This window comes from Trichoplusia ni, chromosome 3, assembly GCF_003590095.1.
Source record: "Trichoplusia ni isolate ovarian cell line Hi5 chromosome 3, tn1, whole genome shotgun sequence".
Taxonomy (NCBI): Eukaryota; Metazoa; Arthropoda; class Insecta; order Lepidoptera; family Noctuidae; genus Trichoplusia; species Trichoplusia ni.
Genome location: NC_039480.1, coordinates 13,276,166 through 13,289,133, shown reverse-complemented (window position 1 = coordinate 13,289,133; position 12,968 = coordinate 13,276,166). Strand labels below are relative to the sequence as shown.

Here is a 12,968-nt window from a genome sequence, read left to right as displayed (position 1 = left end):
GTGTCTACACCCTTCCGAATTATATGATGGACATGTTCCATCGAGAAACGTTTGAAAATCTTACGGAAAATGTCTTGTCGCCCAACTGTCCTGACTGTGGCACAGTAGAAGATGTGCATCTGTCTTAGTAGGATGTGTCTAGGGTGAAACCTAATTTAAGTTAAAGAAAAATCAATATTCATGTTACCTAAATTAAACATTTATTTATAATATAGTCGTAGTAATAGCAATAATAGAAATATAATAATAATATCTATAAAATACACCTACCTACAAGAATAACATACAAAGACAAACTAGGCGATACGGGATACTAGGATTGCCGAATGAAAAGGAAACCGACGAAAGATCAATCTTTCAGGGATTTATTATTTTTATTATTTTCTTGTATGCATCAAAATAATGCATAGGCATATGTACATTGAACAGGCTAAGTTCAATAAAGGAAAATTGAAGCAAAAGCGTATCAACATTATCGATGCTGGGTGAAATATGTCACGCTTGGCAGTTTCTATCATTTATCACGACTTTGACCATCCTCACTTATCAGTTCACCTTTCTAATAAGTGACTTAACCAGCCCAAACTTAGATACCTTGGACTTTTTATTTGTGTAATAGGTCAAAATTAAATACATATCTACAGAAAATTTATCACCACTAATATATTATATACACTTAATGCTTGATCCTTGATTAAAATTCTACATTTGAAACATTAGCTCCTCTGGCTTTGGTGTCGTTCCACCACTGTCCAACGGGGCATTTGCTGGCAAAATACCTTCCTGTTCGGGATCGAATATAACTGGAGCATATATAACTAAATATGCCCATAGAGTTAAGATACATATCCAGACACTAGGAAAGGAATAAATGAACTGAAAATTAAAATAGAATTAATTATAGAGCTGGCACGCCATTGTGAAACAACAAGATTCTGTAGTGTTGTCAAAAGAGTTCTTTAATAATTTGATTAAAGTTTGCTTTGAAATCTCGAAAGTACTCGAGAGGATAATTCAGACGAATCTGAACTCGATGGTGGTTTTAAGGTGGGCTACTGTGACCAACTTCCAGCTACAGCGTCAGATGAGCTTGTTAAGTTCAGAGTATTACGTTATCAAGCTATTGCACTGTCAGCTCAATCGGGAACCGGAAAGTGGATCAATTTTACTTGCAAGAAGAGACTGAATAAAAGCTTGTAAAAAACTTAAATCTCACTAAAAACCACCTGAACTATAAACGTCTTACTAACCATTTTGAGAACTGGAACTCTTCCAGTATAGTGACAAAAGTAAGCTGGGGTGTATCGAAATGGGAAGCAGAACCCAAAAGCAGTTCCGATCCCAACACCTAATGCTGCAACGTATGACTTTATCGGCCAAGGAAGAACGGCGTCAACGCTCTGCAAAAATGATTATGGATATACAAAGGTATCAAGTTATCTCGCTGTATTGAAATTAAAGTAGATTTTGTGAGGCATATTTAATAACACAGATGGAGGTTAAGGAATCTGTATGAGTCCAATACTAGTTAATCTATAATAACAATAGTACGAGTACCTAAGTTCCTTTCCTCACTACCTCGTTTCTTTCTTTACACACATTTAGTACGTCCAGCACAGACTATACCCAACGCATTCATTACCTGCTTGTACTTGACATCAGAGCCAAGTCAATAACGCTAAAATGAATGGGTATGACAATTGTTTCTAAAATACACGTACTTTTCACACGTACACATTTTCTATTGACGGTAATTAATTATTATTGTTAAATATTTTAAATATAAGATTTAGCATTACAGCAAAAATAATCTGAGGAAAAACTGGAAGTCCAGCTCAAGTAAGTATATTATAAATTGAAATAGAATATTACCATATTAAGAACGAAGGGACAGAACAACGTGCATGCTGCTACTCCGGGCATTATATTACATAGTACTCCTGATATCACACAAACGATAAGTAGTCCTATAAACCACGGTCGGTTTGTGATCAGTGCGCCTAAATTTTCTCCCAATTCCCTTTGAAGCCCACTTACACGTATGGCATGCTGTAGCGCAATTCCAGAACCTGTGGATTTATTATTATTTTATTCACAATCTTAAATCGTTCTTATAATTCTACAGTGTCAGTGGCGTACCGCCATCTTTCAAATTATGCCTGCTTAACTTGTGGAAGCATGACACAGCGAATGTCTTTTATAAAAGTCCTATATAAGCAACAGATGGCGTTAGGTGCTCGGCGTGATTTAGCTACATAACTAAAATTTTTGACGATTCCAAACTTGTTGGCAATAAAAATGCTAAGAAACACAAAGAGTGGTTTTTTCAAAAGAAATATTAAAATTAAATGGAAAGACTAATACGAACCGAATAGAAACATGTAGCCGTAGTTGGTGTTAGTATCGACATACCTCCAAAACAAAATAGCTGATTCTGGTTTACAAGGAGGCAATTCACTTTTTCCTGAAAAGAGTATCACTTTACTGATGGTAGCCGTGACCATTATCTTTTTATGAATTTAGCGACGTTAACTTTATTCGATATTATTTTATACGGAGGAAAATATCCTTGGGTGGAAAAAACTTACTATCAGCATCTATATACGTTAGAAATCCATAAGACCTAGGTATAGTATGTAATAAAAGTACGAAAATTGCAGCAGTTGTGGCATCTTTGATCCTGTAACAAAAACACTACATATTAATAATTGTTGTGTTTAGTTTTATTCATACTACTATAATCTGATAGAGTGGTTAAAATGATACCGGAGGTCGTGGCTCCGATTCCCACCCAGAACAAATGTTTGTGTGATGTGCACGATCGTTTTTTCTGTCTATCTATATTATGTTTATATTTAGGAATATATATATTATGTGTATCAGTTGTCTAGGTCTCATAATACAAGCTATGCATAGTTTAGGACTAGATGGCGTTGTGCGGCAGTTGTGGAATATTGTTATTACTGATATTATAAAACGTATTTATTGTGTTTGACTGGGTCCAAAACTAGTCGGGAAATCCCGATAAATACGTGTGAGTAAACCGTTGCGTTACACACAGCACATTTGTTGCTGTCTTTGGCCGTCCATGTCTGTTCTTGAATGGAAGAAGGATGACCCTGTGTAGATACTCCATCACATTTTACATTCAAATTCTCAATAAAGCACCATAGCGGACCTATGTTCCCGTTTACACCTTTCATACGGCTCTTGAAATAACCCCGCGTAGAAAAGATATACAAATAATACTTTCACTTTAAATCACCTGGCTATAGTTGGAGAAAACTCATCCATTCTATAATCCGCCCATCCAGTATGAAAAAAACTAAATCGACAGAAGAAACATATGAGATATATCATTGTGAAGAGTATCGCAAGCTGAAAAGAAAAAAAAAAACAGTAAGTATTGTTAAAGGAATGATAAAATTGAATTGAAAGCATTAACCCATTTTTCTATTTACACAATGGTAAGTATATAAAAGCTATACACTTCGTGAGGCGTAATAAATGTTAAAGAACGAATTGACACAGTAGCGCAATCCCAATAAATGCTTTCAAAAACAATTTAAATAAGAACATATCATAAACGAATGCAACTTTTTACGAGCTTTGTGCTTCGGAGAAAAAAAAAGTTATTTCTTTTAAATATTTCATTTCAAAAAATGCCTTTAAATTATTGTTAAAACGGGTGAAGTTGTTGTGACATCTCAGATTGACACCTTAACTATAGTCTGTTCGCTGTAGCATGGTGCGGATGACAGTTGTCTATATGACGTTGAAATCTATCAGCATCACGTAAGGATGTAAGGATGTAACGATGTAAGGATGTAAGGACGTAAGGATGTAACGTTATGCAAGTCATTTTTATCGATAAAGTTTTTCACAGCTGAAATCACATTCCCTTCCTTATTGTTACAAAAATAATTGTAATATTAAAATCAAATCGAAGTTCCTGAATAAGACAAAAAGAGACATTATGTGTGATTGGGATCATGCTATCCCTATTGATAATTTAAATGAGTCATCAGTAATAATGTCAGTCACAGATTCAGATGATGAATTGAGTGACAATTCGGATGTTTCTGACTTTGATATGAGTTAAGATGAATAAAATTTATGTAATAAAAATATTGACTTTTCATCGTAGCAGTTCATCCCATCACTAAAGACGTCTTCGGCGTTACGTTATACGCATAACACTTTGTTTATTTTTAATTCAAATATAATTGTATTTATAAAGTAGAACATTCTGGTTGGTTTAATTTAATTTATAACAATGATTAATGATTTAATAAATTACAAATATGGTGCACCTGAAATACTAAAGTCATAATTGTAAATAGCGGGAATTTTCAAGAGTGAAACGTAACATGACTGACAACTGTCACCCGCACCATGCTACAGCAAACAGACTATAAGAGCTAACATAGCTTAGGTTGTATAGATCAATGTCACTACCCTAGTATTCCTGGTGACTAGGATACTACAATATAATGCTAACCCTTTCATGCTTAGAGCATATCCTTGGTATCTTCGATCTGTATTTTTCAAATGTTTTCCTCAATTCCTCTAAAAACCGATGCGGTAATTGTGGTTTTATCACGCTGTAAGAATAAAAATCGAAAAACAAACATAAAATAATCGCACTATTTCAAACAATGAATAAAAATGTATTTTATTTTATTAAAATAATCATTACATTACTATTACATTACATTACTAACAAGAATTGTGTACACTTGATTTTTAGATGATACTTACACTGTCAATATCGCCATGAAATATGCTAAATTTAAAACAATCGCTGTGCAGGCCACGGGGTAGGCGAATGCCGAGTATTGTAGGTAATTAAAAATATCGGGATATTCCTCAAATTTACTTGAAGACCTGCGATGAAATAAAAAAAATATTATTTACAAGAGTACAAGCAGCGTTTATGATGAACGCAAACTTGGCGCAGTGGGTATAGTTCCAGCTACACACTGAGGCCGAAAAAAGAATCGGTTCTGTTTTTTGTAAAACATTACCACTTGGGGTACGTAAAAGCATCGACCGACATTTGGTTACAACTCTAATCGCATACAAAATTGAATCCGAGCAGGTCGTGATTCAAAAACACTCAACACATTCTTTTATTTAAATTTAACAGTCAGCTGAGCCAAGTCTTCGTTCAAGTTTAGTTTTTTTTTTTCAAAATATTTAATACTCACTCTGCAAAAATGGCACGGAAATACACTGTTGTGTATGTGCAGTGCATAATTGCTATACTGCCTGTAACAATATCAATGATTTAACAAATGATTTATGGGTTCCATCCCCAAAGAACGAAGATTTGATCTACGAATATAAGCCCAAAATCTGGGTAAGTTTGTTTATGAAACTTGAATGTTTGCGGAACCCTCTTCGACAATTTAAGTTCCTTAGTTTGGGGATCGCTTAAAAAGAGTTGCAAATTTATTTAATTTGCCTCCCAGTTGATTTCTTAGTCTGACGCGCACTTAACCGGCTTTTTCATTAGTCTTATTGTATATCAAAACTAGTAAAATATTGTTTTATTGCGTACCAATTCCTGCTGAAGTTTGAATTGCACAGTTAAGTATGTAACGTAACTCTTCAAAATTGACATGGATTACCTCTTTGACTTTGGGTTTGGTTTTGGGTGTAGGTTTGACTTTGAGGTAGAGCTGAAATAAGAATAAGTATGTAATTAGTGTTTAATTAATAGGACTAAGAAGCGAAGGAAGAGAAATCTACGATGACAAACGAAATGTGTTAGGACTACATATTTTTGATAATGAACCATTAATTTTAATTTTGTAACAGCAACACCCTTTATTTTTAAGACACGAATAAATAAAAATTTGGGAAACATCCGAAACACTTTGTAACTGATTCTTGGACCGATGTTCCATGTTTTCATGTTTAGTTTTCATAGAAAGCGTTAAGTGTCAGATCCACACAGACTTCGCATCGCACTTCGCATCGCGTTGAAAATTGAGTCGATATCTAGCAATTCACCTTTAAACTCCGATTTAATTGTGTAATAGCAGATAATCAGTCACTCACTTGCATATGCGCCATCGCTGAATTTACATGTTGAGTGAGGATAGATGTCACTAACAATCTGTTACAAAACATTGACATGATGAAAGCAGCCATACATACTTTAAAAAGCAGCCTGCAATAAATAAGGAAAAGTAAAATTTATTAGTAACAATACATTTTAGGTTGGTAAAAAGGGTATATGTGGCGAAAATTGCACAACCTTAAAAAAAAGAAAATATTATATTTATGTCATATCATGTCGCTCCTTAATGTATTTATGTAGCCATTTTAGCAACCACGACAACCAATAAGAAACTGTTCAAAATGGGATAAACAGTTTTAAATTTCGAAACAATGTTTTTTCTTGGTGTTTTTTGTTAAATACCTAATCGTAATCGAAGTCTGTAAAAAGATTAATATTTTTTTGCGAACACTTGTTAATTTTATAAAACCAAAACAGCGTCTGTAAAAAGATTCATTTTTTTTTTAAATACTTGTTACCTTTACAAAGCCAAAAAGGAATTTCGAAGCACTAACTTACTAGCAGGTGCTAATGACACTTATATTACCTATTTGTAAAATATTAAAATTTAAAGTAGTAATAATACATTCGTTATATTTTTAAAAGTCTTATACATTCTTGGGGAATATTGACGAGCACGTCCTGAGGCTAAAAACCACAAAGCTAAACGACGATCAAATCCAGCGTTGGACAGCAACAGTAGCAGCATCCCCGATAGCAGATACAGCAGTATGTTTTCCTGAAAAAAAAAATTGTATTATAAAATTGTAGGTCTAATATTGACAAACTTATATAGGCAATTATAATACATTTAAGGGAAAATTAAAAATGTTATCTGCATCGCTATTTAGCTGGCAGGTTAGCCACGTTGGATTTTATTCTTAAATGTATTTTTCTTCACCGATTATAATTATCAATGACGTTTTAAAGTAATTTAGAAAGTGCATATAACTTCAAAACATTGGTACTTGCGCGCATTGGGATCATACCTGCCTTTTTTTTTTTTTTTTTTTTTTTTTTTAGGCGGGGGAATCCTCATGGACACCCGCCCCCCCGGGGGGGAGGACGGGTAGTGTCAGACTCTTACTGACTAAACCTAACCGCCGGGTGACGTCAGCCGCGTTTTGTGCCGGCACGTGGAGCTGCATAGCATTTCAACACAGTGCCGGCCGCGGGGATCCGCCGGCCGTTGAGTAGGGCCGGCGGCTCGCTTTCGCGTTGTTTGTGGAGACCGACGTGTAAAGAGCGTCGGCCTCCTCGCCTCATACTGGGGTCGCACCCGTCACACCGAAATGCGACCCCCCGTCGCGGGATCATACCTGCCTGCCTTGTGCACAAAAATCTGAACATGAGAACCGCAAGCCCTTTCTTCTACAATTCATTTATTAAGTTAAATTGAAACTCACATTCATATAGCATTGACATGTCTTCGTGCTTGACATTATGCCCATCAGTGGTAAGAAAAATATTGGTATTAATGAAGAGACAGGAATATTAACAGGTTGGACTAAAAGAAACCAAAACATCAATTTCCACATGACCCCCGTCTTTGCACTCGTCTGTAAATATAAAGTTCTTTATAAGGTACAATAAAATAAATATTAAAATGTAAACAATCTACATAGTCTATAGGCGCTTTCAAATAAACCCACGGAAGACATATTATAAAAGCTCCGCAGCCCATTTTTCTTGCAAGCGTTCTTAAAAAGAACACTCCCACACTTGAAAAAATCCTTGTGTCACGAGGGTTTCACTGACATAAAGACATCTGAACTCAGAACTAACATTTGTGGGTCACAAAAATGCTTTTCCTACAACGAATACATCACTACGTCTCATATGCTACGTCGAGAATAGTGGATTTGGTGTGATGACCACTTGGATACTAATTTTAATGTTTAACAGGAATGTATCTGCCGTTGTAATAGCTCTCAATTAATTGGAAATGAAACAGCTAAGTCCCAGTTACAAATAAAACTAAGGGAAATCACCAATATTAATGAACACATGAACTGATTCGGGATGTCTTCTTTATATACTTTATCGACTGTAATGACACCGGGGCACAAGGATAAAAAAATATTAAGACAGGGTTTTGAATTACGAAAGAAATTGATGCAACGTATAACTCAGAAGACGTTGTCAAACTGTTGTATCATTAAGCATGTACCATCCACACGAAAATAGGTATTATAAAACTTACGCTATAGCGCTTAAATTCCCATGGCAAAACTATAATAGGTACTATTGTCCCTATTAATCCTTTGAAGTTGTTTCTCATCAAGTTTGTTATTCTCCGAGCCATAGTTGGAGGACGTGGTTTTTCTTTAGGTGGTCGACCCAGTATACTGCACAAAACATTTTCGATTTTAATATACATATTATCATTAAGGACCAACTGATCTGGGTATTTACCCACAAATTTCCCTCTTTGTTATATTGTTGTGATTAATACTATCATCTAGTGATGTGAAATGGGAAAGTAAACACAATCTTTGTTCAAGCCTTAGATCGGTTAGCCGGTGCTTTCAACTTTTATACATAAGAAAAAGAGGGATGATAATGGAAGCTTTAATGTTAAAGATAAAGAAGGAGATGACATGATACGGGAAACTTTTCACTAAATAATAAAGAGAAAATTGAAAATTATTTAAAAATAGGTTACAATGCTATAAAAACAAACTTTAAATTGAACTTACAACCTATCAGCTAGATTCTTCAAATATCTGAAAATAGATTTAGAAATATAATTGATTTGTGTTACAAAAGTGGTTGCAAAGAAAATGTAACTCTTTGTCCACTTTTAGGAGACCCTTCGTTGTGAGTAAAACTCGATTGGCACTAGGACCTACACGGTCGATAAAATGTTATAAAACTTTGTATCATTTTTCATAGCAAGAGTTAAAATAAACTTATTAGAACTGCATTTAAGGGTTCCAGAGGAAGAAAACTTTGGAATCAACGTGCTGGCCCAGACGAAACTGATGTGAATGAACTTGCTGGGTCTGTTGACTAATTGCAGAGCATCAATAATCATCTCTCAGCTCCAGCAAGGAAACAGCTCCATGTCTTCATAAAATTGCATTTGCTTGCAAGATTTAAGCACAATCGAATCATCCAATTTACTTGAAAGATTTGATAAGACACAAGAAATTGGAGAATAAAAGTTTGCATTATAAAAACTTACTCAAACATTGTGATGATTTTAAATTACTTTCATAGAAAATAATTACAATTATTTATAACAAAATCTCAAAAACTTCAAACTGGAACATGAAAAATCTTACAACCTTGACAGTAATCTGTCAAATCATCAATATAAAAAAATAAATTGAATATTAAAAAAGCGAGAAGATAAGATTCAATTGAAAGAGTTAAAGCCTCGTTGTTCAAGAACTGTTTGTTTGCGTTCTGGGTGTTCAGAATTCTTCAAGGACTACGGAAGTCTGTTTTGCAAAGCAAGCTCATAAAGTCATCAACCATAGCAATTAGAAAAATGTAAACACCAAAATATCTTCTAAAAGATTCTATTTTGGACATGACACTTCTGATCAACAACCCGCAAGCTTTTTTGAGAAAAATGCTTACTTCAAAAAAACTTGCTATCCTGGCACAAATAAATTTAGGTTTTGTTCATTTTTAATATCTATACTCTATACTAATATATAAAGCTGAAGAGTTTGTTTGTTTGTTTGAACGCGCTAATCTCAGGAACTACTGGTCCAAATTGAAAAAATCTTTTTGTGTTGAATAGACCATTCACTGAGGAAGGCTTTAGGCTATAAACCATCACGCTGCGACAAATAGGAGCGAAGATACAATGGAAAATGTGAAAAAAACAGGGCAAGTCTAAATGGTAACTTATATCTTCTACCCACGGGGACGAAGTCGCGGGCAACAGCTAGTTATAAATATACTGGTTGATAAATAAAAATGATTTAATAGACAAATGGCAGTGTTTATTTAAGGAATTTTAACAATTAAAAATTTTATAACACATGTCACGTATGCACCTATGTACGTTCATAAATTCGAAAGACACTTCTTGTCTGTATCCGGCTAAGTACGAACATTAACTATACAAATAGTACGTTAACTAGCATTGTCACTTATCACTTCTCGATATGCTTTATATTCGGGGTCGGAAACCCAAGTTCATGGATCAGACTGGTGTTGTTCTCCGGTATGGATCAGTGCCCACAGCACGATCGTGTCGCGCTGGATGTTGATCCTCGACAACCCTCGCGCCGGCACCAAACGTCACCATTTCTTCTTCTCTCGAAGGCGGAGGTTCTACCGCCGAAGTATCCAGGAACCGACCGCTTGCAACGGACGCCTGCGACTGGAATATCGACGCACTTCTTAAACCACTTAAAGTATTTGCACTTTGAGGAACCTCTTTGAATTCTTCAAAGTAGTTGTCGCAGGCGGTTGGCCGCGGCGCCGCTGGGAACCCGTAAAGGGTTGACGAAGACAAATCCTTTAATGAAGCTGAACTTAAATTTATTCTTCTATTTTTATTGTGTATTGAGCAGTGTGGCATTTCATCACCGTCGAAAACGAAACGTCTTCGTTCTCTAGGCGTTGCTGCTGATGACCCTGTTGGAGGATACGTGTCTCTTTTCATCATCCTTCTTTCCAGTAATGTAGAATCTCTTTCTCTGAATTCCGTGAAGGCATATTCTCGATCCCACGCACGGCAATCAGCTTTGGCTTTTTCCGTTAACTCGGTTATCCAGTCTTTTTGGTACCATTGTAGAAATAGAAAAATGGCTGAGGTGCCTGCTAGTTCAGCGGCGACAAACCCACTAATGTATAGCCCAAAAGAGTATCCGTAGCTGTATGACATTCTAGGAGTATCCCAAAAGGTCATATACCGCAGCTTGTGGCCAACTTGTGATTTAAATACCGATATGTACATGACGATCCCAGTAAGCATTATAAGTCCTGAAACGAAAATACAAATATATTAGTCTTCTTTAACACAAAAATAAATAAATATGAAAGTTAGAATCAGCAGACAAAGTGTTGTCTGTGTTAAAATTGGATTGTTGATTTTAAGTGTGTTATTATGTATGCTGGATCTCTGAATAGATTGTCAAAAACTTTCAGAGAAACGCAACCAACTTTATTCATCGAAATACAGCATTAAAGAGCAATAAAAGTTGGGTAAACAGTTTTTTTGTATAACTTACCAGAAACAATGAACAGAACACCAGCAATAAATGTGCACAGCCGCCGTCCTTTTACGCAGTGTCCTAGGACGCAGCAAAGTGCTCCGACCGCCTGAGTAAACACAGCAAGCAACAAAGGGGCTGCAGACCGCGTCACCACATCTGAAATTGTTAAAGAAGTTCACATATTAGCTGACCAATGACCATTATAACTTCGCAGACATTTTTGACGATGATTGAAGTATAGTTTTATAAAAAGGAGTAAAAGTTCATTAAAATAATAGTCCTATTATGTCTATTTTTGGATTCTTAAAACGGACAAAGTTTATACGATGAGCACTATTTGTTTAGTGATGAGATGTAATTTATCTTTAACGTATATTCAGAAGTGTGTTGTCGTTTTTGATGATATTCAGTATTTGAGCCAAAGGGATTAGTTGTGACTTCAGCACGTGCAATGTAATGGTTCTATTTCTTAGAATTATTTAAGAAAACTTACATGGTATTGCATTTGTGGAGTCGCTTGGATCAGGCTGATACTGCGATAGTGGAAAATACGGTATATCCAAACATCGAAACACCGTGCTCCCAGCTGAAACACCGTAAACATACATTATTAGAACAAGTTCTGCTAAAATAACTAAAAACTTCAACACATAAACATGACAAAGGCTTTAAACGTCAAAGGCTTGTAAACAGAATATATTCCCCTATTTAATGGACGAAATGGATTAGTCATAAATGGCGGTAGAGTTATAGAAGCATCAGTAGACTTTGAAAGGAACGAAAGTGGGTCAGCTTGGACGGTAGGACAATGCATTTTCCGCATGCCGGAAACGAGCGGAACGCATTGTAGGCCGGCGACACACGCGGAAGTTACGTATCCTATTGTGCTAAAAAGTACCAGGCTTTGTATTCCAGGCCGATACTGTGTGCATATTTTTACATTCAATAATATATGTATGAGTGAAAATTTAGAAGAAGCCTGTTGGCGTTAACTATACACCTGTTGTTTAGGAATGAATAAGTTGAGCGGAAAAAATCTGTGTTTACATCTAAGCCTTTATTGGGAATTCAAGAAATTGAATTCTTGCCGCCTCGCCTTTCGCCTTTTAACGCCATTGTGGCAAGTTATCGTTTGCAGATTCTAATTATGACGCCAGGGCATTGCGATATAAGTCTTAATTATTCTTGCGTGATTTTTTTTTAGGTCTTTTAAACAGTAAAACGTAGTTAATATATTTTTAAAAGTTAGCACTCTCAGTCAATCGAATTTTATGTATTGTATTGTCAGCTAGGGCGAAAAAATTTTTATAACAGCATTTATGCTTCCCCTTTTCAAATCCCTCATCTTATGGCACAAATACACATAACAAAAAACACTTACGATCCGTATGACAAATTCTCCATAACCCAGACACGGTTTGTTTGGCAACGAGGTCGTGCTTCCCGGTGCCATTATACGAAGGGTTCAGCATGTTTTCCTGTGTGTGGAGCCAGTTGTTTGTGGATACAGCGACGAGGACAGCTACTACTGCGGTGCCGGCCGACAGCGGCGTCAGCAGCCACAGGCACGCAACTGAAGAGTCAATTTGGGCCACTAGGGTTGGAGATGGTGGTGACGGCCTGAAAACATTTTTATGGAAAATGTTAACTAACTTAAACTTGAATTTTGGTGCTGCGTATATTTGTTGTTGTGTAAACCCGTCAAGTTGTGCATGATTTAA

General features: G+C 35.8%; 2 protein-coding genes across 5 annotated transcripts in view; both read right to left on the bottom strand.

Moving 5' to 3' along the window:
• Positions 1-240: 240 nt before the first annotated feature.
• On the bottom strand, positions 241-9,735 carry LOC113492000 (protein I'm not dead yet-like). Of its 3 annotated transcripts, XM_026869256.1 has the most exons (16): positions 9,255-9,735; positions 8,767-8,793; positions 8,271-8,415; positions 7,474-7,626; positions 6,682-6,806; positions 6,067-6,178; positions 5,564-5,684; positions 5,211-5,271; positions 4,762-4,887; positions 4,502-4,604; positions 3,266-3,378; positions 2,589-2,680; positions 2,369-2,464; positions 1,873-2,069; positions 1,251-1,400; positions 241-876 (listed from the first exon to the last, which is right to left on the bottom strand). In XM_026869256.1, the coding sequence occupies exons 1-16, from the start codon at positions 9,260-9,262 to the stop codon at positions 703-705; spliced, it is 1,803 nt and encodes a 600-aa protein (XP_026725057.1). In that variant the 5' UTR covers positions 9,263-9,735; the 3' UTR covers positions 241-702. The 3 variants fall into 3 exon arrangements, 2 of the variants coding, with proteins under 2 accessions (XP_026725057.1, XP_026725058.1); XR_003400471.1 differs by lacking the exon at positions 241-876 and having other exon boundaries at positions 1,347-1,400; positions 2,413-2,464; XM_026869257.1 differs by lacking the exons at positions 241-876; positions 1,251-1,400 and having other exon boundaries at positions 1,854-2,069; positions 2,413-2,464.
• Positions 9,736-10,009: 274 nt separating this feature from the next.
• The window catches only part of LOC113491997 (voltage-dependent calcium channel gamma-4 subunit), a 68,256-nt gene continuing 65,297 nt past the window's right edge, over positions 10,010-12,968 (bottom strand). For both annotated transcript variants that reach the window (XM_026869250.1, XM_026869251.1), the window contains exons 3-6: positions 12,629-12,867; positions 11,741-11,833; positions 11,263-11,403; positions 10,010-11,014 (exon numbers count right to left, since the gene is read on the bottom strand). In XM_026869250.1, the coding sequence (XP_026725051.1) occupies positions 10,230-11,014; positions 11,263-11,403; positions 11,741-11,833; positions 12,629-12,867 (1,258 nt within the window). In that variant the 3' untranslated portion in view covers positions 10,010-10,229. The remainder of the gene's footprint in view (positions 11,015-11,262; positions 11,404-11,740; positions 11,834-12,628; positions 12,868-12,968) is intronic.